General features: G+C 35.7%; 1 protein-coding gene across 3 annotated transcripts in view; it reads left to right on the forward strand.

Annotated features, from left to right (window-relative positions):
* The window catches only part of LOC103618747 (cadherin-12), a 442,407-nt gene that overhangs the window by 262,918 nt on the left and 152,654 nt on the right, over positions 1–26,835 (forward strand). For all 3 annotated transcript variants that reach the window (XR_001863453.1, XM_017738754.1, XM_008637182.2), the window contains one exon: positions 8,779–9,191. Coding sequence is in view for 2 of the 3 variants with exons in the window: in XM_017738754.1 (XP_017594243.1) it covers positions 8,964–9,191 (228 nt within the window). In the remaining variant the exon portion in view is untranslated. The remainder of the gene's footprint in view (positions 1–8,778; positions 9,192–26,835) is intronic.

Genomic DNA, 26,835 nt, shown 5'->3' on the forward strand with positions numbered 1-26,835 from the left:
CTCCTGCACCACCTCATCTGTTGTCTGTGCTTGGCCGTAACTGCTGAAATTCATAGCAAGCAATAAAATTATTCAATTCATTGCTCTTGAATTTGGGAAATGAACAATCGTACACAAGAGACATGAGGATTTTTAAAGATGAAAGCGAGGCACAAATATTATTTAATCTTTTTTTAGAAACTGTACACAAAATGTCTCCTGGCTGTTTTTGCCATCTCTAGTTTAATCACTGAGTTAGTTTGGGAGCACTTCCATATTGACTGGCAAGTAGAGGGTTTTACTTGAGTGAAAGGTTTCTTGATGAGAAACATACATCTATTCATACACAGCTTTGATATTTGGTGAGTCTTCATGAAACACATCTGGTTCTGAACAACAAAACACAAATGAGGATTACTTTGGCTGAAGTTATTTGTAGATGGCTCTACTTTCTAGTTAGAAAAGCTGTTGTTGCCAGTCTAACTAGAGCCTGCCTCAGTTGCTCTAGTGACCTTATATTCTTATGTGGTAATGGTGGGCAAAACAAAGAAAACTATCAAAATAGAAGCCCTAGCATTAGTATTTCTAATATTTTAAAATCCATTAAGGTTTGTTTTTTTTTTTTTAGTTCATCGATGATCAGTAAAGAGTCATAGTCCTAGCAGCAAATGCAGGTAGGGTGAGAACAACTCAAAATGAGTTGTGAAAAGAGATAAATTACCAAGCATAAGAGTTATTTATTATTGAGCATTGGAGAAAGCCCAGGATAAAGTAGGTGATTCCAGAATACTGAGAGGTCTGAGCTGATGTTCTCACAGTTCAGAAGACTGATGGGTTATCTCTCAGTCCTGCTGTCTCTGGGACTACCAGCTAAAATTCACAAGATTAGTAGCTAGAAACCTGTTGGGCACAACTGCTGTCTGTCATTTTTTCCTGAGGATTGTATCATCCTCTGAAATTACATAATTCAGTGCTGTTAGAACAAATCTATTAACCTTTCAGAAGAGTGAAAATCTAAAAGTTGGACTATGGATTTCCACAATCTACTATGGAAAGGAATATTGGGGATTAAATAATTTTTAATACTATGTTGATGGAGACAGAGTCATTTAAATCTACTTTATAGAAGTTGCAAAAATTGGCAAGAGGAGATCCATATTTTCAATTTTAAGTGTCTAAAGTTGTACACCAAGTTCACATTAAGCAATTGCACCATTGTATAAACAATACACAAACAAATGTCTGCAAGAACCCACTTCAAAATTTCTATCTTCGAGTTAGTTTTGTAAATTATTGTATTTTTAGAGTTCTTCTAACACAAGAAACTATAATAAATTGTTTCAAATTTCTTATAATCAGGTTCTGACCAATAGCAGAAAGTCTTTTAATAATGAGATCTTAACTAAAGCATGCTTGCAATTTGAAGTAATTGATAGAATTCTTGACAGGTTCAGAAAAACATAAATATCCTAAGGATTAAGAAAATAATGTTACAGAGCACATTAAAATGGTGCTCAAATGCATTTCAGTATCTCGTGTTGCATACAAAATTATAAATATATTTGAGCCGCAGCCTCAGATTTGTCAATTCTTCCTTTACGTGTATTGCTAATGTGTTGGAAAGTTTTGATTTATTTGTCTTTCTCTCCTTCCCCCCATTTCATATATTTATTCAAAAAGTGTAGAAGGACAGTAGAATGAAGGATTGTTTCCTGGTTGTCCATGCTTTAGCATTGACATTGACAGATTCCTAGCAGAAATGAAAATGTTTGTAATTTATCAAAAATAAAGATTCTAGATCATTGACAAGGTAGGTATAGATTCACCATAGGGCTTTTCTGAGCCAAACAAGACACAAGACAGAATAAAAATGGAATTGATGACACTGTGTCATCGTCTGACCATCTTTGCAAAGGAAACTTTGTTCTATTCTGAAACAGTTTGTTTCTTTCTTTTAAATGATGATTAAACTGTAGAGCTGCATTATGTATTTACAGAGTAGTACTGGCCTGGATTTGAATCTCAGCAAAATAAACATTAATTATTAACCTGGAGTGAAATTTCATTTTACCTGAATAAACTTTCAAGAGTTCAATGAACCATGGAGACTTGTGCATTTACTGATGGATTTGCATTTTATAATGAAAGTTTTTGCCTTTTTTTTTTTTTTTTTAAACAATTATTTCCCTTATATTCTTATGCATGTTTGTGAATTAGAAGTGATTATTTCCCAGGTAAAGGGTGATGGCTCAGTCATAAATGATCTCCTGTAAGTATTGCTAATGATGACAAAGCTGACAAAATATATATAAATAGTTGCTTACAGAACCATTTTATTATTTTGCAATCAGAATATTTTTACACTGCTCTTCTACATTAGTTTTTCTATCAGCCTCAGCATTGTAGAGGTACACTGTTTTTGGAAATATGTAGCATCTGATGTTGTTATGTTGCCAAACCCTCTAAAGTCATCACTTTTTATATGCTAGAAAGCCAATTATTAAAACATATCTGTGAAGCTATAATACTTTTATTATTGTAAGTCTTAGAAATGCCAGACATAATTAGACTCCACTCCAATGTTAGGCACTTCATAAATATGTTTACTGGGTACTGACAGAATATATCACACATTTTTTGTGCTGTAATATATCTTTGTGGCAACCTTCCTATGAATGTGCTTACAAGGGCAATCACACTCAAAGATAGGGGACATCATTTTCATCTCACTTTGGTTTTATGCCAGTTAAAACTCAATAGAGTAGTCCAGATACATGAATGGTATCAATCTATAGGCACAATTAACATCAGAATTGATCTCTTAACTAGTATAGAAAATACATTTCTGCCAAGAACAATTGAATAGGGAGAGGAAGTGGCTTTGGCAGTCAAATACAAAAATCATAGCTTTAATCAAACTAAATAAAGTCGAATTATTAGTAACTTTATAACAAGCAAAATATTTGACGTGAAATGATAGGGTTTGGGGGCTTTTGTAATAGAATTTAACAAAAGCAAGCTAAGGTCACTTTATTGGAGGGGAAATGCTTTCATCTGTTTGCTGCTTAGTAGTCTATAGAGTATAGTTCTTGTCCATATGATGACATATATCTTCAAGAAATACCAACGTTCAGCTCCCATATATGTATTTTCTACATATATTTCTCACATTCAGTCAGAATGCTCTCATGACTAATTCACAGAATATTTGGGTTTAGCTTAGGTGATTTGGTTTCTGTTCCCCGTCTTCATCTGCAACTTCATATAAGCAACCTCTGAAGTAATGGCACTGAGATTCCAATTTTCAACTTTGTGAAGATTCCATCTAAACAGCCAGAAGGCCACTCTAGGCTTCTATACTGGTTTTGCCTGGGACAGAGTTAGTTCTCTTCATAGTTGCTAGTACAGGGCTGTGTTTTTGGATTTGTGCTGGAAACGACATTGATAACACAGGGATATTTTATTGATCCCTGATCAGTGGTTACACAGAGTCAAGGCCTTTTCTGCTTCTCACACCACCCCACCAGCACATAGGTGGGGATGAACAAAAATCTGGGAGGGGACACAGCTAGGACTGATCCCAACGGACCAAAGAAATGTTCCATAACTTATGAAGTCATGCAGAACAATAAATTAGGGGGAAGGTTGGGAGCTGCTGCTTGGGGACTGGCTGGGCATTGACTCATTGGTGGTGTGCAATTATTTTCATTTGCATCACTTGTCTTTCTTGGGGTTTATTTCTCTCGGTTATTTTATTTTTCATAGCAATATTATTATTATTGACATTATTGATATTTTAATAATATTTCAATTCCTAAACTGTTCTTATCTGAACCCACAATTTTTCTCATTTTTATTCTTCTAATCCTCCTGGCTGAGGGACTGAGTGAGCAGCTGTGTGGTGGCTGCTGACAGATGTTAAACTAGGACAGTTTATGCAGCTTATTGAATCTTACACAAAGGGAGATAAAGGAGTAACTGGTTTGGATCATGTTAAGACTTCAGCAGGTAGAAACACTGATTTTTTTTTTTTTTTCCCATGACAGTTACCTGGCAGATGTTATCCTTTCCAAGTGGTTGTTGTAGCTGCAGAGATGGGACCTGCTTAATCTGTTGAAAATCTTCTGACTTGTAGGATGGACAGATTGAGAATTAAACTCCTTGCTAGTTTGAGTCTTATAATTGGTTTACTCGTAATCTCCCTCCTAACCCCTCTTTTGATATTACCAAGTAGTTCCCACCCTAACTAAAAAGGTGAAAAAAGGAAGAATTACTTTAATTTGCTAAGTGTCTAGATAGGTTGTGAAGCTCAAGAAAGTCAAACACAAAGAAATAAGGTAAATAAGAGTCTAATCCAATAGTATTTCTTTAATTAAATAACTTTGGGGATATTCACCTGACTGATTTGCCTAACTCAGAGAAAGATCTACCATATCCTTTTACCTATTCTTCAACAAGATATATCATCTCAAATGCTTTAGCAGTTAATTTTAGTAGATATCAAAAACACAGACTCATTTTTCCTATTGTTTTATTTTCTTATTGCAAGATATTGTAGAGAAACAAGATTACATGGTCAGCTATTACAGCATATCCATAGTCATAGTTGTTATCTGGCTTTTCTTCTGCTATGATCGACCATTTTACAGTACCGCCAAGCTTTTTCAAACCTATTTATGGGTAGGAAGATGGTTGCTCTACAGTAGCTCTTATTTCACATGAGCAAAAGCATTCTCTGTGCTGATAGATTTATGGTTAAGGTGGCTGCAGAAATGTTCCCACCATCAGTGCATAATGGATACCTTTTCAGAAAGCAATTTGCCTCCATTCATGGAGGTGCAATTACCAGCCTTGCTGGACTGATGACAGTTTTGAGTGCATCATGGAGCTTGAGTGTTTCCTGCTTGTGTGTGTGTGACAGTAGTGCATCTGTGGTCTGATCCAATTAGATACATCATACAGATCTGCACTGGTTTTGGCTGGGAGAGAATTAATTTTCTTCGTAGCCAGTATGGGGCTGTGTTCTGAATTTGTCTTGAAAACAGTGTAGATAACATGGGGATGTTTTAGCTGTTGCTGAGCAGTACTTATGTACTCAAGGCCTTTTCTGCACCTCACCCCACCTCACCAGTGAGGAGGCTGTGGGTGCACAAGAAGTTGGGAGGGAAGACAGCTGACCCAAGCTGACCAAAGGGATACTCCAGACCATACAACACCATGGTCAACATATAGAGCTGGGGGGCAGGGGAGGAGAAGAAGGAAAGTTGGAGTGTTTGGAGTGATGGCGTTTGTCTTCCCAAGTCAGCACTACGTATTATGGAGCTCTGCCTTCCTGAGGAGGACTGAACATCTGCCTGCCAATGGAAAGGGGTAAACGAACTTCTTGTTTTCTTTTCCTTGCATTTGTAGCTTTTGCTTTATCTATTAAACTGTCTTTATCTTAACCCATTAGTTTCCTAACTTTTATCCTTTTGATTCTCTCCTTGATCCCTCTGGGCATGAGTGAAGGAGCAGCTGGGTGGGGCTGAGTTGCTGGCTGGGATTAAACCATGACAAGATCAAAGATCATTTAGAGTTTCTTTTCAAATACTTCTCTACATGAGGCCTGATGTGCATACTAGTGATTGCAGAGGATCTATGGCTGTCCTCGCCACAAGGGATAACCTTTGCCATGCTTGGTGAGGTGATTTGTGTCTGCAGTACCATGACTCCCACTGATTAAGGGTTGTTGCAGCAGAAATGGCTTGCATAAATTTTGTATTCTGAAGGCATTCCTTTGCTCAGTCTGTTTAGATTAATGACAGTGTAGTCCAGGTCAGAATCAAAATTCTTGCAGGAGCAGCATTTACAATGTATTTTGTTATTCTCAATAAATAATTTTAGTAGTCATATTTTATTCATCATTTGCATTTCATGAGTTTCTAAGCCTGCAGTTTGGGGGACACAGTAAATATGATCAAGATTTCTTAATAATCATTTATTAACAGACTGGCCATGCTTGGTTCTGGGTCATTTCACTTTATCAAACTGGGGAAATGAATAAATGTAATCTCAGGTTATAAAAGCATGTGTTCATACAGGGTATCCCTCTGTAGCTCTCTTTATGGGTTAATTAGGTCCTGCATAATGGTACTTAAATCCATACGAGATAGTTTGAAGAAATGAGTAGCAACGGCTAATATTGAAAAACACCCAAGATCTAAGAATAATCTGACCTTCTTTACTTTTGTAATATATAGGAAAAAGATGCACTGAGGGTGCATGTCTGTTCACAACTCTCTCACTAGATAAGTATTTCTTTGTGAGCATCACAGGAAATAATATCCTAAAAATTTAGGAAATCTACCATCTTCGTTATGGTTTATTGTTCTGACTGGATTTCTAAATCCTTTTCTCCTCATTGTCTTAGGAGTTTTCTGGTCAGAGGTAAATAAGGGACTAATGAGTATCTGACAATATAAAAACACTAAGACAGGTTTTGACATCCATAGCTTAAAAAAAAATGCAAAACTATGAGCACAGACTAAAAGAAATATATATATATTAGCCTTTGAATTGCTGTCCAAGTTCCAGTGGTGCTATAAAATATATTCTATCAGACCAGGCCTCCTCCAAAGCCAGCAATGAAATTATGGGGAAGAAGAAGCAACTGGGGGAGAGCCTTCTGCCTCAGTTTCCTATGACACAAGTGTTACAGAAGAGCAAGTTGGGGTGATTCTTTCAAGTGCCAAAGTATGAAATTCTCAATTATTTGCCTTGCTGAACTTTAAATTAAAAAAAAAAGAAAAAATAAAAAGGAAGAAATTCTTCATGTTGAATTCTTTTGCAGCTGAAGAGGGCATCTGTGCTGCAATTGTGTACTGCGACATCCATTAGCCTCCCATTTTTCTCTGACCCTCCCATTCATCAGCTTTTTGAAGCTGTAGGAAATGAAGCAAGCACTGGCATTGCTCTTTCCTGACTCTGCAGTAGGCATTCTGGGAGGCTGTCTGGGAGTCCAACAGAGAAGGGGTTAAAGTGCTCCGTATCTTGCACTTGGTTACTAACCTTCCAGCCAAGGGGGAATTGCTCTCCTTTCATTGAAGTCTTTCAATCTCTTTGCATTACTTTTGGTGCTGTATAACATTTTAAAAGCTCCCTGACTGACAGACATGGCCGGAGGCAGAGCTCTGCTGGGAGAACTGTAATGTACAGAGTCTTCTCAGCAAAGAGAAGTGGTATGGCAATTAAATTGACTAGAGCATGATTTTGGTATTTCTGACACAGTGCAGACTATCCCACCCCTTTTTTTTTATATTTATTCCCACCTCCCATCTATGTCTGGGCAATTTAAATGGATACATTGAGTTGTTTGGTTTTATTTTTTGCTATGTTTCACGATTACTATGATTTTGCCATAAAAAAACAAGGAATGCACTCTGTAACCATGGATCAGGAGAGGCACAAAAGTTTGGAAATCTTGGAAGTGAGCTATGGATGAACACAGTTTGAATGTGTTTTTACATATCACTGAATGCTTTAAAAAGAGAAGAAGAAAACCACATGTGAAGTGTTCAATAGAAAATAAATTCATACCAAATATATTGAATGCAGATGTCTGTTGTGGTTGGGTCCTGTCTTAAAATTTCTTTGCTGGAATGAAATCCATAGACTACAAGTGATAGTGCAAGTAAGAAGTTTCTACCCATTGCACAAAAGAATATTTTGCTGTAGATGAAAAACATTGAAATGCCTTGAACGTAACTTAGAAAAAACTTTTATTTAAAGGATTCTGAGCAGATGTGAGTTCTTTCCTCATCTTTTATCCTTTCTGAAGACAGAATTAAAACACTCACTAGATACCTTTCACCAGGTTTTTTACTTTCTTTTTTATTAAGACCTAAAACATAGCCTTTCAAATCAGAACAGAAAATCTCACCCTAAATTTAGCATAGGAAGTGCAGTTACTCTTCTAGGGTGGATTTTTTTTCAAGACTTGTTAGGTTTCCCAGGTTCCTGATTATAAATCCTTTCTATTTAAATACTTCAGCATGTACCTAAGAAATAAGAATTTCTATGTTATTTATTGTTATGGGTAGTAACAATATTATTCATAATGAAAATATAGCCTTTGGCAGTATTTGAAAATGAAAAATATATATGGTTAAGTGCTTTATTATTCCTCTTTTTTGAGGTCCATATAATGTCATTGATTTTTAAGTAGAACTCTATTGATTTCCTAAAAACCTAAGCTTAAAAATCAATGACACAATATGGCCCTAACAAAGTGGTGTATTCCATAGTGCTATAAATTGTATTTTTGTTTTTAAAATGTAAAATGCATGTATCTTAAGTCCTACAGGCAGTTATTTTTTATACCTGGCAACCAGCAAGCTGTAGAGAAGACTTGAAGAGACTTTTCTGGCAGAGAAAGTGAGCAAAGGATTCCTGCTCTGTACAGTAGGGTGAAAGAGTGGATCCCCTGTTCGCCAGTATTTTGTTTGTAAACCTGGAGTAAACATTTTTGATATCACTTATGGGAAACAGTTTTGTTTGATAACTGATCCTAAAGCAAAGGCTACAGCCCTGTCTCAGACAGACACAAAGGTAATGCTAAGCAGAGCAAGAATGAGGTATTCCTGTAATAACTGTACAGTGTTCTAGAGCAGCTCAGTGCTACAATGAAAATAGCAATCTCCTTTAAACTGTGATTCTTAATCTTTTTGTCTGTCTCTAGAAACTAACTAGGTGTAAGAATTTTGATTAACGCTTCAGTGTAATCCTATGTAATTTGATGTTACATGTAAATCTCTTTTATAGGTCCCTTTAGATGGAATTTATTGCGGCAAATACCTTGTCATCAGAAGGATTAATGTCTGCATTAGCATTTCTGCAATAAAATCAGAAGCTAAGTGGTGAAGGCCACAGACACCTCAAACCTGGATTCCTCTGCTCTGCATTAAGTGCTGGAGTTTTTATTGCTTGCGGTAGGGAAGCCATTGCCAATGCTTACAAGGAACTGCTTATCCCTGCTTCTCTGGGTCCTGTTTGATGGAGGTCTCCTAACGCCACTGCATCCACAACCACAAGAGATTTTAGAAGCACAGCCAAGAGAAAATGTCCCAGTGCCAGGGAGAAGGTCATCTGCCCAGCGAGTCAAACGAGGCTGGGTGTGGAATCAATTTTTTGTGCTGGAAGAGTACATGGGCTCTGAACCTCAGTATGTGGGAAAGGTAATTTTTTACTATTTCTTTAAAAGTTTAAATGATAAAGACAAATAGTATAATCTATTATAAATGAGTACCTGTTTCTGGTGGGACAAATCGTCTTCAACTGTCAGTAGTTCCCTCTGCTCATTGCTTTTACCATCCAGCCCTTCCTGTAGTCACTATGTATTTTCTGTCTTTGTATCTTTGTCTTAGCTCCCCATTCTTGCTTTTGGAATTAAACAAAAACAACAGCAACAACAATGAAAATAAGCAAACAAAATAAGAGAGTTCTGAGATAAGTCGGTGTTTCACAACTAACTTTAATTGAGAGTACTGCAATAGCATATTTGATTTTTAGCAATAAATATTGTTATGATATCAAGAGGAAAGATTTAAACCTTAAGTCTCAAGCCCAGAACACACAGTCATTCCTGTGGTTGATACAGTTATTTCAAGTCAGTTTTCAGCTAATGAAGATACTTCTTTTTTGGTTTGTCATCTTATGTGTCAGAACCATTTACTTTTATTTCTGATTGTCTAGATTGTTTTCAAGTATTTCTAATATGTTTTATTGCTTCATAATTCAAATTTAAATAGATTTTTTACTGTTTTCAGACATGCGCAATAATGTATGCAGAGAATTTTTGCAATTCCCTCTCTCATTATATGACCACTGTTTCTGTAACAGGGCATAAGTAATTGACAGACAACTGTTTGAGGGGTGTGGAGTGGTGAATTTAAATAATAGAATTTTCAGATAGAAAAGCTGAAAAGGACACCTGAAAAAATCTTAGCAGAGTATATAAGTGGATGCTGTGGATAATTTTCAGTTTTAGTAAAGGACCTTACTCAGTGAAAATAACAAGTCAGGAATTTGTTTCCTGGGCCCCCAAATGCCACTTTCCTAGACAGCAAGGTTTCAAATTCACCTACCATAAAAATGAGTCATCATGCTTCAGTTTTTACTTTAATACCATTGTGTACTTTTATTTTTTTTTAATGTAAAAACTGGGAATCTTGATTGGTTTTTTTTTCCCCCCTAAATATAAATAAATCAACAGAAAACTGGTTTTTCCTCCTACACTTTCATAAAACTATTCTGAGGATGTATAAACAAAACACTAGATTATTTAGCAAAGCAGCCAAAAATATACTTGGATATTACACATGTAGACATTTGTGTTAAGCATTAAAATATATTGGTCAAAGCAATTTGCAAAGCACTGTGTTTTTATCACAAATATAATGAGCTTGTTTTAAGTCTGAGGAAAAGGGGACTACATAATGAAAAATTTCATATTTGTGATATCCAGCTGATACAAATTACACTTTCTCTTAACACATACCTTTGTTCTGGCACCTCGCTGAAGATGCCAACAAGGACTCTCATCAGATTCAATTCTGTAGCACAGGAAATGTGATTGCTGTGCTTTTAACGTCAAAACACGGAGATGTTACTGCTGCATCACTTTATTTTCATTAGTCTTTATTCCTTTATGTAAGGTTTCCTTGGTAGTCATTTAGGGTCAGTTCTAAACTGCCAAAATAATGTTAATTTTGCACAAAATGGACTATTATCAATGAAATTGTGGATCAGCTTCTTCCTTTGTCCTGTTTGTGCTCCACCGACTTTAAGTTTATAAGCAACTTTAGAACTAATGGTATATTTTCATTAAGAGTAACTCTTATCACAGATTTACCTAGAATATTTTTACCTCTTAAGAGTTTTTTGAACTGTTACAAATTGTGGGACACTTTTCAAGTATGAGAAAAGTCAAAAAGTCAAACCCTGTTTTTAACATCAAATCACCTGCTTCTAGAATAGAGCAATTAATTCTAAGTGATAAGTTTTTTTCAACAATGTTTGTTTTGATGTTTATCACAACTTATTTTAGCTATTTACTTTAATATATCAGAGAAAAACCAACAAACCCTGCCAGTCTTTGTATGTCATCTTTACTGAATCTCCTACAAAAACACAACACAAAAAATAAACAAAAACAAGATAGAGATGTTTGTGTTTTCTCCTTATTTTCCACAAAGCTCTTGGTGAAGGTATAACACTGAAAGAGAGAAGTTCCTTAGAGAAATTGTGCTTTTAAATCTAAACAGCAAAAGCCAAGCTTCATATAAGTTCAAACTATTGTCAACATATTAAAATATATACACCAGTTACTAATCAATATCTTTAGATCTTATGCAATTTTTAAAAATCACATAAATTTTTTAAGGTGCTAAATGCAATCGAGTTCTTGATCGATTGCAGAACTAAATATGCAGAAATAAAACATTCACCATAATTAAAGGTTTATTCCAAAAGCATATATTTTCAATTTAATTATTTTTATAATGCTACTGTTCTATATTTTAAAGTGGTAATAAGTATATGATAAAGTATAGAATAGTTCATATGACCTGAAATCACAAGGGTTTTTATCTTTTTCTAGCCGGGATATCTGGATACCTGTGCAGAGGCATTTATATTACTTATTGTAGAAATACTGCACTAATAATGTCACAGTAATTTATAAATAGGAGTTTTATATCTCTATTAACTAAGCTGACAGTTTCACTAAACAGCTGAGGGTGAGTAGCTAATTTTTCAAACCTTCTGTAAGAGAATACAGATTTACAGCAATAATGTCTTCTGTTATCGGGCAATTCATGCAATTCCTTTCACATCTGTTTTTAGACAAATGTCTCAAGAAATATCACGTTGCAAATAAAAATATAGTTTAGAAACTGATGGGGATTAGTCTATCTTACAGGTGGTGATTTTGAAATAGTGTTTGAAGCTTACACGTTAAAAGCATTTAACCTGAATATTGAAGTTTGGGAATCCATTCATGTAACCCGGAAAAGGAGTAAAAATCCATCAGATTGATAAACAGAAGATAAACCTCTTTGCTCAACATTCATTAAGTAGATCCAGTCTAAAAAGCAAAGTTAGAGTATGGAGTTACCATGTGACCCATGAAAATGAACAGGGTGTTGGGAATAAAATAAGGCTTGCTCATTTACTTTGCAGTGCTTTACTTGTTTTCCTAGTACTGTGAAGCTCCAGAAAGCGAGGCAAAAGCAGCACATATATGGATGAAGACAAAAAAGTTCATGGTTTTTTTTGTGCTAAAGCTCATATCTCAGTGAATGGTGAGAGAAATCATCTGATTATCAGGTCCTCAAGCATGAACAAGTCCCAGCACAGTTTATAACCACAAACAAGGTAGCAGTTTTAATTGCCCTTACGCAATGATAGCTGAAGGGGTGCAGCCCCACCAAAACCCTACAAAAATGTCTGTAACCTTTCTTTATTGCTGTGTTTCAACAGTGACATGCAGAGGCAGCAAAATAAACTGAAAGTTCAAGAGAACAAAATAGACAACAACATTAGTTCTTCATGATCAAGATAATGCTGGCAAGGGTTTTAGTTGTGCTGCATGTGGCATGCTTCTCCTTATATACATCTTTGCATTCCTAGCGTGCAAATGCATCACAACTTTCTTGTGTTGTACACCTGCACAATTGCTTCTAGTAAGAATTTTTGTTTTCTGTTCTCAGGTTTGCTGAGACAGGCATATGGTAGCTTGTACTGGATGCAGAATGGGTGCATAGGCAAAGATTGCAAAGCCCTCTTCAATGTAGTGGCCATTTCTCTTCTATTTTCCAGTGTGGGGAAAAAAAAACAAAAACCCCATAACCTCATCTTACCATATATTTTTTGCCCATGAATAACCTGTGGTTTACAACAGTTTGTTCTTTAAACCTCTGTCACATTAATGCATGCTCACATACAAACGTCTATAGATATTTTTTGTTAGGAAAAAGATGCTGAAAATTTAATATTCACAACTGCTCTATGGCAGTACAGGGAAATGAAACAATATGGTATTTTTCATCTGACTCAGTCCTGAGAAAGCCTCATCATATTCAAAGGTTTGCCCATATATCAAGGCAAAAAGAGTGCTGATTTGGAAGAAGCAGAGCTCTATATCTGTGACCAGAACAGAGTGCTTCTTTGAAACTTAATAATTTATCCTCTGCATCTGAAATATGAGCATAGAATTCACTTATGCTTTTTATAGTGGATAACTTTTAATATAATGAAATTAATGTTGACCAACTTCCATCAGGCTTAAATCAACACTTACTTCTGAATACACACTCTCCTTTTAGTTATTTTCCCTCATGGGTGAGTGTCCGGATGACAGGGCAGCCTCTAAAGGAAATTTTGCACTGCTTGTTTTGAATCTCTTCAGACAAACAATTTTACAGCGCAGTGGCTATCATTTTGGCATTATTCATAAGCACGGAGTTAACTTGAAAAAAAAAAAAAAATTAAGGAAAATAAATACCTGCAGTGAATTTGAAAGCTACTGCTCTTTGAAGAAAAAAAAAAAGCTTAAGTCTGTTCATAACTGTACCCTGATTAAACGTATATTTTTGTAACTATATTTCTGCGGTATTTCTAGTAAGATGATCACAATAATATTTCATTTAAAGTCATCAAAAGGTCTTTTTGTAACTTATCAGATTCCATTCCCACAACTGAAGTAACAGCATTAGAGATAGAAGTATATTATTTCCATTAGGCATTTTCACAGTGCCATCATCAAGGAGATGGAAATTGTTTCAGGGACTGCTGCTAGTAATGTATTAATTGACTCCCATGATGCAGGACATCACAGTTACTAACTTCTGGATGATTTTAATATGAAAGATATGCTAAGTATAAGAATGAGCTTGTTCGGTGCATTGAACACATACCTCTGTCTGCTGACATCAAAGTGAAATCTTGCTGGGCCTTTGTGGTCTTTAGATAATAATTTAAAGTGTAATCAGGCATGATCACATTAAACTGGCTTACTAAGTTGGCTTATGGAGTTTATGTCCTGCACATATTAAAATAAAAGCACTGTCACAATTTATTACAGATTAGGAAATTGATGAGGAGAAATGAAATGGTAAAAAAGGTGCAAGGGGAAGCAGAACTTGTATCAGAACTCTATATTTCTTATCTTGCTCTGTTGAGCTGAGACCTTTGTCTCTCCCATTTATGTCTGTGTGGTGAAAAAAGTGATGACTTTAAAAGCTTTGCATCCTGTATATTGCATAGAGTATGTGAGACACAAAGTAATTTTGACAGTTGCACATGAAAGTATGAGAAGGAAGTGGAACCAGGGAAACACAAAACTCCCATGAGCAAGTCAGATTTGCATTTAATGTTTACTCCTGAAAGCTTACCTTTCTACAAGGTGTACAGAGGCATACCGCAGAGATGAACAACTTGCAACAGAATGTTTCTTATTGATCTAGTGGCTTCACTTTGTTTATTGATTTGTTTAGGTAGTTCATAACAGGAAAATTAGGAGAGTAGTAGTAGTAAGACCTCTTGCCTGTGGTCCTTGCATTGATGAAAATTATATGAGATATTTAGAGCTGAAGCAGAAAAGAGGACTATGTTTTCACTGAATGCATGAGAGATGAGAAGGAGTGAGCTCAGGACAAGGAGATACCAAACTAAAAAGGAAGGATCAACTTCTTGAGCTGTCACCCACATTTTAGAGGATGTAAGAGGTTGAGGTTGTTGTTCTGAGCATTTAAGGAGGTCACAAACTGGAATATTTCAAACTAAAATTTAGCAGGCTGTATTAGGCAGGAATTCAGTGATCACTGTAGAAGATTCAGAGCCTGTGAATGGTCTGAATCTGAATTCAGACCCTGTTAGAATGAATGACTGGGTCTCTCAAGGCTGCTGAACACAGCTGAGTGTATGGTGCTAATGGTGCTTGCGTGTCTGGAGTTTATGTTGCCAACACAGAGGGAGAAATACAAATGGGCTTGTAGAAATTAAACTGCTAAAGAAGAATCTTATACCTATTGTAGTTTTATTTGGAATGCTTCTGTATAAATGGCTTCATCTGGACAGGAAGTTTATTTAAATAAGGAAATATGTGAAAGGATAGTTTATAAAATATTTAGAAGTTCTTCAAAGGACTCGAAGAGAATAGACAAACCAAAACATAGTCTCCTCTTTTAATTCAAAAAAATGTGAAGATTTTAAATTTGTTTAATCTAAATATGGATGATAAATCTAAATCTAAATATGTGGCTGAGAATTTCTAATTCACCTGGTAGACTTGGGCATGGTGTTATTGATAGTCAGGTCAGACACGAGCATGTATTCTGTTTGTCAGCAATGTAAGCTGAATTTATAACTAGTGAAACATTATACCATCAATTAAAATTCAGCTGGGATCACGAGATCTCCTTTCTGGAAGAGCATCAGAATACCAAGTAAGAAATTAAATAGCATTTGCCAGGCAGCAAAATGTGGGAAATTATTAAATACCTGTAGCCATTCCTGTATCTGAGTAACAATGTGTAAACTCAAGTAACAAGAAGGTTCAAAAAGGAATAAAATTTATGGTTGCTGCAACATGCAAGGTGTTAAGAAAAAAGGGGATAGCATAATGCCTCACTTAAACGTGCTACAAAAGTATAAATTGTCAGCAAAAAAGGAAAACAAAACAATTACAGAAATATTAAAGAATTGCTAAGTGGCAGGAGACTAGATTAAAGCTCAAGATTTCCTATATATGAGACAGATTGCTTTCTTCTCAATGTGAACTTTTTGTTTCCTTTTCTCATTGTAGAGGGATATGTATTTAGTATCAAAACAATAACTTAAAAAAAAATGAAAACCAGAAAGTTTCAGAAGTATAAATAATTCATAATTCTACTTAAACAATTGTTAAAATGTGAATATTTATATAATTCAGATACTTACACAGTTTTCACTGGAAAGCAGCACCACAGAAAGGAACCTGAGACTCTTGGTCAATGGCAAGTTGGACATGAGTCAGCAGTGCCCTGGCAGCCAGGAGGGCCAGTCCTGTCCTGGGGTACATTGGGCACAGCATCACCAGCTGGGCAAGGGAGGGGATTGTCCCACTCTGCTCTGCACTGGGGCAGCCTCACATCGAGTGCTGGGGGCAGTTTTGGGTGACACAATAAAAGAAAGACATTAAACTATTAGAGAGTGTCCAAAGGAGGGCAATGAGGATTGTGAAGGGCCTTGAGGGGAAGCCGTATGAGGAGCAGCTGAGGTCACTGGGTCTGTTCAGCCTGGAGGAGACTGAAGGGAAACCTCATTGCAGTTACAACTTCCTCATGAGAGGAAGAGGAGGGGCAGGCACTGATCTCTTCTCTGTGGTCACCAGTGACAGAACCTGAGGGAATGAGCAAGTTGTGTCAGGAGAGGCTTAGGCTGGATATTAGGAAAGGGTTCTTCACCCAGAGGGTGGTTGGGCACTGGAACAGGCTCCCCAGGGAAGTGGTCACAGCACCAAGCCGAACAGAGTTAGAGGAGCATTTGAACAATGCTCTCAGGCACATGGTGTGACTCCTGGGGCTGTTCTGTGCAGGGAAAGGACTCAAAGATCCTTTTGGGTGCCTTCCAACTCAGAATATTCTGTGATTCTGTGACTAAAATTGCTTCAATAAAATGCAAACAATTATTTATAAATTTTTGAAAATATAGCATGAAAAATCATCACCGAAATTCAAAACTGATGTATGAGTATAAAACTGAATATAACAAAATTAGAAGTTTTTTTTTTTTTCAAGCAAAATGATAAATATCCTGAAACAAAAACAAAACAAAACACAAAACAAAACAAAACAAAACAAAGCAAAAAACCAACCAAACAAAAAAACCCCCACAGCTAGAATCAATCAAGCAATTATTAATGAAGCATGCTTGATAAGAAAAATAAAGAATAATTTCCAGTCAAGTGTCCAGCACCAGCTTATAGGAGAAGCTAATGAGTTGGAAGGTTATCCCATCTTCAGTCACTGCAGTTAATATCCTTGTATGAAGTCATAAACCAACATGATGGGGATTTGCAGTCTCGTCAACCACTGCCATTACACAGCACGGTTTGTGAGTTAGGGCCCTGAAAGTGTTTTAACAGCAGATGTCCTAAAGTGCAAAAACCTCTGTTCTTCTGAAGGTGATACATCAAACCACAATTTCTGTTGTCTCACATAGAAAGCAATGGACTTGGAGCAAGTACTGGTTTTATGGCAATGACCATTTCCCTTTCAGCAACATTTTATGTCCCACACATTCTAAATGACCTGTCTCTCCTCTCCCTCTAGAGATAACCATCCCCTAATCCTTCTTTCTGTCTCCCCGTATCTGATATCCACTCTGCTGCAAAAGTTACAGTCACTATACTTGTGTAGGATCTGTTACATATCCTATTAAATTCTTAGGAATGAACCCAGTTAATAGTAGCTTTGAACTCCACAGCTTCTCTTCCAGTTTCAAACAGACCTTGAATACCCAAAAACTTGCTTATATTTTCCATGTGTTAGTGACATGAATTGTCTTTCATAAATGAGCCTTGTCTTTACTGCGTAATAATTAGTTCATAAAAAAGAGTAGATTGCATATTTCTCTACCTGGGTAAAAAATGTGTAAAACTCAACATGAAAAGTCAAAAAAGGTCTTAACAAAGAAAAGGGGAATGTGACAATATTAAAACTGAGGAAATAATAATAATATATAAAAATAACCAAATATTATTTAGATGTCCCAGTAGTGGAAAATAATTTTGTAATAGGAACACTACGGCATAGTTTTCTCTGTTGTCACTTGCTTACGATCATTTAGTCAATCTAAATGGAGATTATAAAATCCCAAATAATCCAATAACCTTGTAGAGGCATTTACAGACTGATGATGCTGTTTCTAAAGGTTGAAGATGATCTAAAGCATAAAAACAATATGGTGCAAAATTGCCCTTTTCATTCCAGTACTTTTTTTTTAAACTGTTCCTTTGTTTAGTTCACTGTGTGGTACCTGCACATGTTCTATGACTGCTGCATGGCAGCGATGCATGTGCTCTATAGGCAGGAGAGGGTGACTAAGGAGAAAGGTGATTATGTCCACACTGCTGGTGACATGTCCCTCCACCACCCAGCCCAGGGGCTGAACTCATAAAAGATAAAAAAGGGAGGAGAAATGCTGAAAGACATACTAATATTTGAACACAATGCCCACCAGCATTGGCGCATGCTGAAATTAAAACTAATGTAGTTTTAATTGTTAGTAACTAACTTCAATTTAGTCTTCATCTGGAGAAGGTTTAGTTTCATAAGTACATAAATACAATGGGTTTTGTCTAAACAGCTGTGTGTGGTAGTCATTCTTGCATTAAAACAAGAGAAATAAGTGTGTGTAAAGAACAAAGCAAACTTGGAAAAAACTCCTGTCTTCTAGTACCAGCTGTAAGTATAGAAATTATTACCTTGTGTACATTGTATTTATTTTAGCTGTCAGTCCCTGAACATGTAAGTTAGAGTTATTATTGATTCTGTTATCAATGATTGATACTGTAATGCCATTAAAGCCTTGCTACTGCTTACTAAAAAAATAGATTTTCAGTAGCAGATGGATTATTTGCTCCTATTGTTGTGAAAATACTTAACTGACCACTGAAAAAAACATTACTTTGTTTCACCCTGGACACTATAATGCTATATTTGGTATCAGTAAGGATTTAGGCTAGAGCCTATGTTGCTTAATGTCATCATAAATTATCTTGGAATGTGTGAGAATATCCAGGGGAGTGTTTGCTCTTCAAATTAAGCTACTGGAGTTACTAAAGACAAAGGCTACATGGAAAAAATGGGAAAAGGACCTTATGAAACAGGACTAAAATACGACAAGAAATCTGATATAAAGTGCTACATACTGTGGGAGGAGGGAAATAATTCCAATTTCATTAAAAAATTGTTGTGCTCTGTGGAAATGATAATCTCTCTCAAATGAGATCTTGTTTCATAATAGCTGTATGCACATTTGCTTAGTGTGCAGCGAGTACCAAAAAAAGCAAATGGAATGTTAGAAATTCTTAGCAGCAGCAGAAGGAAATAGATGTCATTAATACAGCTTTGTGTCTAAATTTCTGGTGAGTGTCTATCTTCCACACTGTGTGAATTATTTCTCTCTAGTCTCAGAGGACATGTGTCCCAAATAACTGGGAAAAGTACAGACAAGGATAAAAGGTTAACCAGGACCTTTGGACTGACTGCTCAGTGAGGAATAACTGAATAAGACAGGTTTCCTTAGCCTGGAAAAGAAACAAAGAGGAAGAGGTATGATAGGTCACAAAAATATCTAGAACACAGGGGTGAGACTAAAGGAGAGGATTCCCTCCTTCACCAGTGCAAGATAGAAGGCAGCAAACAAAGCCAACAGGTGGCACATTCAGAGGAAAGAAAAGGAAGTGATTCTTCACAAAATGAATCAATCCAAAATAGGTAGCTCCATGCCATGGGTCGCTGTGGAGATAACAGAACCTTTCATGTTTGTGATAAAAGAACAAAGAAATTAATAAAAAATCAATTTGCCAAAGGCTAATAACTATAGTTATCACCAATATCTGCCCGAACTACTGGACACTTGGAAATTATGTGGTGAACTGTGCTTTCTCTGACCTTCACCTTTACCAGAGACAGAGTTCTGGGTTGGAGGCCACTTGCACCCAGCGCAGCACACCATGCTTTGGGGACCGAGGATAGTAACAGACATTCTCCTCCACCTAAGATAAAATAATATGAAGTGTTTATATTAGTCATGTTCCCAAAAGTGACTTATTTAACTTTGTTGAAAATAGTTTGGACAGTTTAATGGGCATAGAATTTCATCAAGTAACAAATCAGTTCTGAATAGAAAAATACATTGTATTAAATAACTTTTCTCCTAGTGAAAAATATAAACATTTGTCTTCATATGTAAAATGCAAACATCTGCAGTACTTCACGTAGCAATTTACTAATTGTTTAGTAATGGTGCTGTGTTAGTAATAATATTAGATTCGAAAAACATAAGACAGTAGTGCAGGTCACTATACTAACATAATGCCAAGAAAAATGTCTGGTTAGCAAGGGGCTTGGGATGTTGTTGCAAATCTTCATGCCTTTCAATATCTCATACTGCCAGCCATTTCACACTAACTTCTTCTTTAGTTTTCTAGTCCATGTCACTGATGGAGGATTTTCCTTAAGAACATCCTAAAAAAGAGCTGAGCCTCTTCAGGACCCCTTCAAGTCCCTCAGAGGATTCCTTCTGTCTGAAGCTGGCCTAAGAACAAAACACTTTTGCTACGCTGAGAATGCAGCCCACACACTCAGTTCGTGGTTGGTTTCTCTCTGACTCTGAGCAAGAGGGAACTAGCTCAGCCTATGCTCAGGACAGCTTGGGAATGGGAGGGGACTTGGTCAGGTGCAGTAAAACCTCCCAGGCAAGCTCATCATCTACATGCAGCATGAATGTGACAGCCCTTGAACCGCAGTGGTACCTACACTCAAACTCAAACATGCTTGCAAAAGACAGACAGATACAAAGCACAAATATTCCTCTATGTCTTCTTGCTAGGATATTTATTCTCTTATGCAAATCTTATGGCATTCTTATAAAATGCAGTCGGTGATTTAAATTATGCCTTGCAATCTGCTTCATGAAAATAAAATGACCTCTTAAAGGGGATAAGAGTCGTGATCCTGTCTTGTTATTCTAACTGCCTGATAAGCTGAAAATTAAAAAGTAAATTAAAGGAATTTTTTTTACACCTTCTGCTTTACTTCTGTGGAAGAATTCCTTGTTCTTCTTGCAAGCTTAAAAATCTTCAGAGTTCTGCATATGTTTGCAAACAGTCTTTATATACAACATCCCACATACATTGAAGAAGAGTAGGTGGTTTATGTGCTGGTTGAATAAGAATTTAGGCCTGTCAAGAATGTGTATACCAGCCTTTTGATTTTTCTTTAATTTTTGGGTCTTCAAAAGCACATTTCTCGTGTTCAGTTCAAGCTGTCCTTTAAAGAAGCTTAAGGTGAGACAAGATGAGAGAGTTCTCTGTTCCAGTATCCTAGAGGATGTCAATAAATGAGTTTTAATTAGTACAGCCTTTTTTCTGTCACTATGGCAGTGAGTAAACCATAGTCCCTGATGATGATTCTATGCCATTCAGCAGAGTTTGTTCTATTCAAATTTTTTCTTATAGCACAGGTTTTCAGGAGTCATGTCTGAGTAAGATGTTGATAACAGCTGATTCTGAATCTTTTATGTTTTCTTGTACCTTGGTGTCAGTGTAAAATTACTGCGTTGAAGAAATACAGGATTTTAGTGTTTCATAATGCAGGATCCAAAGATATATATTTTTTTAGTGTGTCAAGTTGCAGATTTGGATAGTCAACAAGAGTTACTGTGTCAAAAAAAATCAGCCTATAAATATTTATGTATTATTGCTGATATGATTTAAGGATTATAATAAAAGAGTGAGATAGGACAGTCTAATTGCTGTAACAATGTTATTTTTTTCTTACTGTGAGAACTGAAGCATAAACTGTGGAGAAAAAGCCAAGGAAAAAAGGTCTCATTGACGTTATTAGTACAGTATATATTTTCTAGAAACAAAGAGTACTTTTCAGCACTGTCATATAAGCCAGTTAATTGCTCCTGCTTGTCAAATCCAGCTGTATCAGCCCAACAGCAGGTAACTGATACTAGTTTAATTGATGCCAATATTAGAGTCCAAGAAAATAATCAATGAGTGTTTGCAGAATCAGAAGATTCCTGCGCAAGCCTAATGAATTCTGGCAGAAAGCATTTGTGCAGATTAAGAACTATTATAAAGATGCTGAAAACTTGAAAAACTGACCAGTACCACTGAAAATTTCTTTTCAGTAAAGGTATGTGTCACTGTGGCATTTTTAAAAAGTAAAATATTTACTTATTTTGAGTAATTTATATGCTAATAGACTAATTTGATATTATCAAGAAGTTAAAAGGCAGAAACACATTTATGATTTATATTAGAAACAATAAGTTGAGCTGCTTTTTGTTTGTATAGCAAATACAGAACCAAAAATAAGTCATCGTTTCATTTGGATGCAAACAAGATTGGGTTTGGTTCTTTTTTATGTACTATTTTATTTACTCTATTCACCATTTTGACGTGTTTACTGCACTGGCATATCTGAAAGCTTTTGTAAGGTCTGGTTCTGAAGTGCACTTGATCATTCCTTCTTCTGCAAGCTGAGTCTCCTCTTGCCAAGGGAGTGTGGTAGCAAATATAGCATAATTTTATTACCAAGGGTAGTAAAATTAGATATATTAACAAATTAAAAAGAAAATTAATGTCTAACCTATTATTTTGTTTTGGAGAAACACCTTTTTAAAAGAAATTGTAATTGATACTACAAAAAAATGAATTGTTCTGTCCACTTGGCTTATTAACCCATCTATAAAGTAGAGTGATTCAAAGGAGTGCTTTTATGGGCCTCATCACTAAGGCATCTGGACATTTCAATGACTATCCTTGCAGTGGCTCTGTGAGGCAAGAAAGTATCAGCTCTCTTCCCTAAGTAGGGAGTTGAAGCCCAGGAAGACTGAATTACTTGCCTGAGTAATTATCAAATGAAATTGGAACCTTAAAAACTAGAAAGTCTATCCTTCTAATTTTTCTAATTCCTCTTATATGTGAGTGTTTTTTATATAAATAATGGTCTACAGTTTGATATTGCCTGAATTGTTAAGTAGGGAGTTGTGTCTCCATCGAAGGACACAGTAACAGAGAGCTGGGCAGATCTGCCTACCTGACATCCAGCACTGCAGTGCTCTTTAGATTAAATAGTTAGCTTCCAAGTCCATTCCTAGTCTTGACATTAATAATGTCAAATTTGTAACTGCAAGGTAAAAAGTAAGGTAAAGTAAGCTCAAGGAGAAGAGGGAAGGGGATTAAAGGTCAGTGCTGCCAAGTCCTCATGAGCCTACTGTATTCATAGATCATCAAACTAGATCACAAAATTATTAAAATAACCGAGAAAACAGACAATCAAGAGTCCTGGGTTCGTAACAGTCAGTCTGCATTGTGCTTTATGGGTCTTCACCTTCTAATAGATTGTTAACATGTTTCTTTGGGGAGCCCAGCCCCAGAGACTGATTCTGAAGCACTGGCTGCCTCAGTGTATTAAATAATTCTGACAGGCTGCTCATTTTCTTTAATTATCTGCAAGTATCAGTGGTTAAAAACTTGTAAAAGATAATGGTATAAGTAATTATCCTATTGATATTACTTTTCCTACAGACTATACAAGATAATAAGAAATATGTCCTGAATTTGATCACGTTTTATGCATTGTACAGATATTTTTGTATTGTTGGGGAAAATGTAAAATGGTATTTTTCTGGGAGGAAAAAGGCACGTGAAATCCCTCTTCCTGATATCTAGGACAGGAACCAAAGATTCTTTCATTCTGTATTTTCATGGGGAGTCTACTGGTATGTTTGTTAGAGATGGACAGTCCATATACTGAATTAAATAAATAGGAAGAAATTATTTGCTTCAGTAATTTATCTGCAGTGTTAGTTTCCAGTATTGTAACTCAAACCGAAGGAAAGAAGTAAATTACAAAGATTAAAATGGGTAAATTTCTTCAAGGACTTTGTAAAGCCATTGATATACTATCACGACAATGTCTTAAAAAACCCTGCAAGTCATTTCTAGTCTTAATGTTCATTAATACTATACACTAAAGGACAAGATGAGCCTAAAATAATGCCTACAAAGTAAATAATAGCATTTGTATAAATGTTGCCAATACCCCACACATTTTGACAGAATTTATCAAGAAAAAACATTTTGAGAAAGTTGTTTTTCAGATTCAGGGATTTTAAAGTAAATTTTCATTTTATCCTGTTAAATTCCTGTTCACTTCACTTTATGCCACCACAAATTTTCTAACCAGCTAATGAGAGCTCTCTATCTTTACTTAAAGATACAATGCAGACATAAACTAAAGTTCACTTCCATTTTGGGCTGTGTCCAAAAAATAAATGGGACCTTTCTTAAAAAATTCTTTTTGATTCTTTCAAAATTAAGAAGTGAGATTATACTTCTTAAATTCTGAAGTCATAGCCATGTTTCAGAATCTTTACCAGATAGCTTCATGAGTGCTTTCATTCCCACTTAAAGTGCACTTTTGAGACAAATCTCTCGATCATTCATACTTACTGTAGTTTTATTCACAGCAGGAGAGGTCTTGGAGAGTACAAACCAGATCACTTCTGGATTAAAAAAGCTGAGAGGATGCACTACATGAATTGGCACTTAGTCCACCGAACCAGATGAGATTTTGTTCGCAGCAAAAAACCCTGATGTGCATTTATTGCCTGCATCATTCCTCTCCATCAGCTGCTTCATTCTACAGAACACTCACTGGTTCACATTACCTGCTAACATAGGTACAGCTTGTGTCTAATAAAAAATAGATACAGAGACACTACCCAAGGCTAGGTGAGTCCTAGCATATTTAGTCAGCCATCTTTCCCTAAATTTCAGTTCAATTTCTGAGTATTTTTAAGAAGAACTACTGAGCAGGAGTGATTTATGCTGTGTAGCATATAAAGGTGGACAAGACATGATGCAAAACAGTAGTATAAAACATGAGTGTATAACCGCAGTTTTGGAGTAACTCTTAGTGATATTTATATTCAGGTTACTTACATGCCTGAAAATGTAAAAAAATCATGCTTGTAGTGCATATCTTTCGTAACTTACAATCCTTGAAAAATTTAGGTACTAAAAATAAGTCTTTACATGGTTTGTATAAAATCATATTGATTTAGAAGAAATTAACTTCCAAGTTTGGTGCTGCATGTCTGTTTGTCTATGTGTCTGTGGGTGATCTGCAAGTAAAAGTTACATTTGCCCATGTCCTCTTTTTTGTTCTAATCTGTGTTAGAACATGTTCAGCCATTACTTTTTTCATTATTAAAAAACATGCCAAGAACAATAAAAATGATGAGATAGATCAAATTTATGTTGAAGTCACCAACATTTTTTGGTTGGTGAAGTCACCAACAAATTTTTACTTGATCTTAATTGATTGTTATGACAAATCATGAAACAGACAATACAAAGTTATAAGAATCATTGCAGAGAAATGAAAAATTATTTGCTGTTATATTTAGTTTATAATACATGATTATTTAAATATATTTTTTCACTGCAATAATGAAAGATAAAATGAAGTATAGTTCAATTATTTTTATTAAATGGAAAGAAAAATTGAATAGTCCAACTGAAAACTGAATTTTCAAGATAAAAATTTTGGAGTGAAAAGATGATACAAGGTGTTATGAAAACAGAAGTCATTTTCTAAATTCTTGTTTATGCTCTTATCATTATTTTTATTTCTCTGAAGGCTAGTACTTCTGAATATGTGCTTCTAAAATATTCATGGTAATATTTTCTAAACTAAAAAAATTAATATTTCAAACTGGTTTTTTATATATGAAAGATATGAGAAAACATGAATACATAATTCACAATCTGTGATAGAGAAATCTTGTATGTAGAATGCAGTCTAAAATGCCATCTGTTTTTTCCTTTAAGATTCTCATAAAGTGTGTATTTTTGAAATACTTGGCTATGTAAAATTCATTTGCCCTTTCTTTTGGAAATATTTGTTATCTGTTTTGCAACATCCATTAGTAATGAATATGATTTACACCTTTGATCAGTCTTCTTTTTTTTCTTCTTTTCTTTTTTTTTCATTTTTCGCTTCCATGTTAACCAGGAAAAGAACTACTCTAAAACAAGCATATGGACAATCTGTGGGTGTATGTCTGTGTGTGTTAAAACTGCACTTGGGGAAACTTAATTTGATTATTTATTTTTGAGCTGGTAAATGATCCAAATTTTCTTTGCATAGGTCCTCTGGTTTCACAGTCTTGACCTTTGCTGGTTTCGACCTTAAACCTTCATCAAACCTATCCAGTTTCATATGGAAGGAGAACAAGTTGATAACAGTTGAACAACTGTAGAGTTGATGTTTCTCTATTCTCTCTCTTGCTCTCTCTTGCTAACTCAGTTAGAGTTACTAAGATTGATAATTTCTTAGGTGTTCCTAGCCGAAGTTCTATAAAATTAGGCTATTCTGCTTCATTTCTTGGACCTTTGAGGTTCTATGGCTTGAATTAAAAACAAACTTAACATCATCTACAACTATTGTTCTGGAAGGCAGCTGAACAATTGATTACTGCCATTAAAGTCACTACATTTTCACTGAATTCTGTTTAAAAATTGTACCATTGGGCTTCTTTGTACCATTCTATTTCTTTGTCTGTTTCCCTTCCTCTAAGTAGGGTTGATAATGATCTCTGAAAATTGATGTAAAGTTCATCTTACATGAACACGGATTTGTAGTTAACATCATTAGCTTTCTTATGTCAAAGTCTGTAACACCTCTGGGACTCAGCGTGTTGCTATACAAATAATTTATACACCCTGCAGTGCTGATATGTGCTGCTAATTTGCTGTTGCCATGACTAGTTTATTATTTTGCCTGTCCACAGAGAAAAGTGCTTTTCCATTCTTTTCACAGCTGGCAGTACTACTCAGCCAGGAAATGTGGGAGTATTTGTGGACTAAGTAGAGAAAGAGCTGGTATCTGTTGCCCTGGCGTGGCATTGGCACACATACCTCTCCTGTGGGACAGATGTAGGTGTAGCAGCAGGATCAGCCCACAAAATGCAGCCAGTAATGCTGGGAAAACAGTGGTTTGCTTGCCCTTTTGGGAAGTCATCTGGAAG

Source organism: Corvus brachyrhynchos, unplaced genomic scaffold (genome assembly GCF_000691975.1).
Source record: "Corvus brachyrhynchos isolate BGI_N302 unplaced genomic scaffold, ASM69197v1 scaffold23, whole genome shotgun sequence".
Taxonomy (NCBI): Eukaryota; Metazoa; Chordata; class Aves; order Passeriformes; family Corvidae; genus Corvus; species Corvus brachyrhynchos.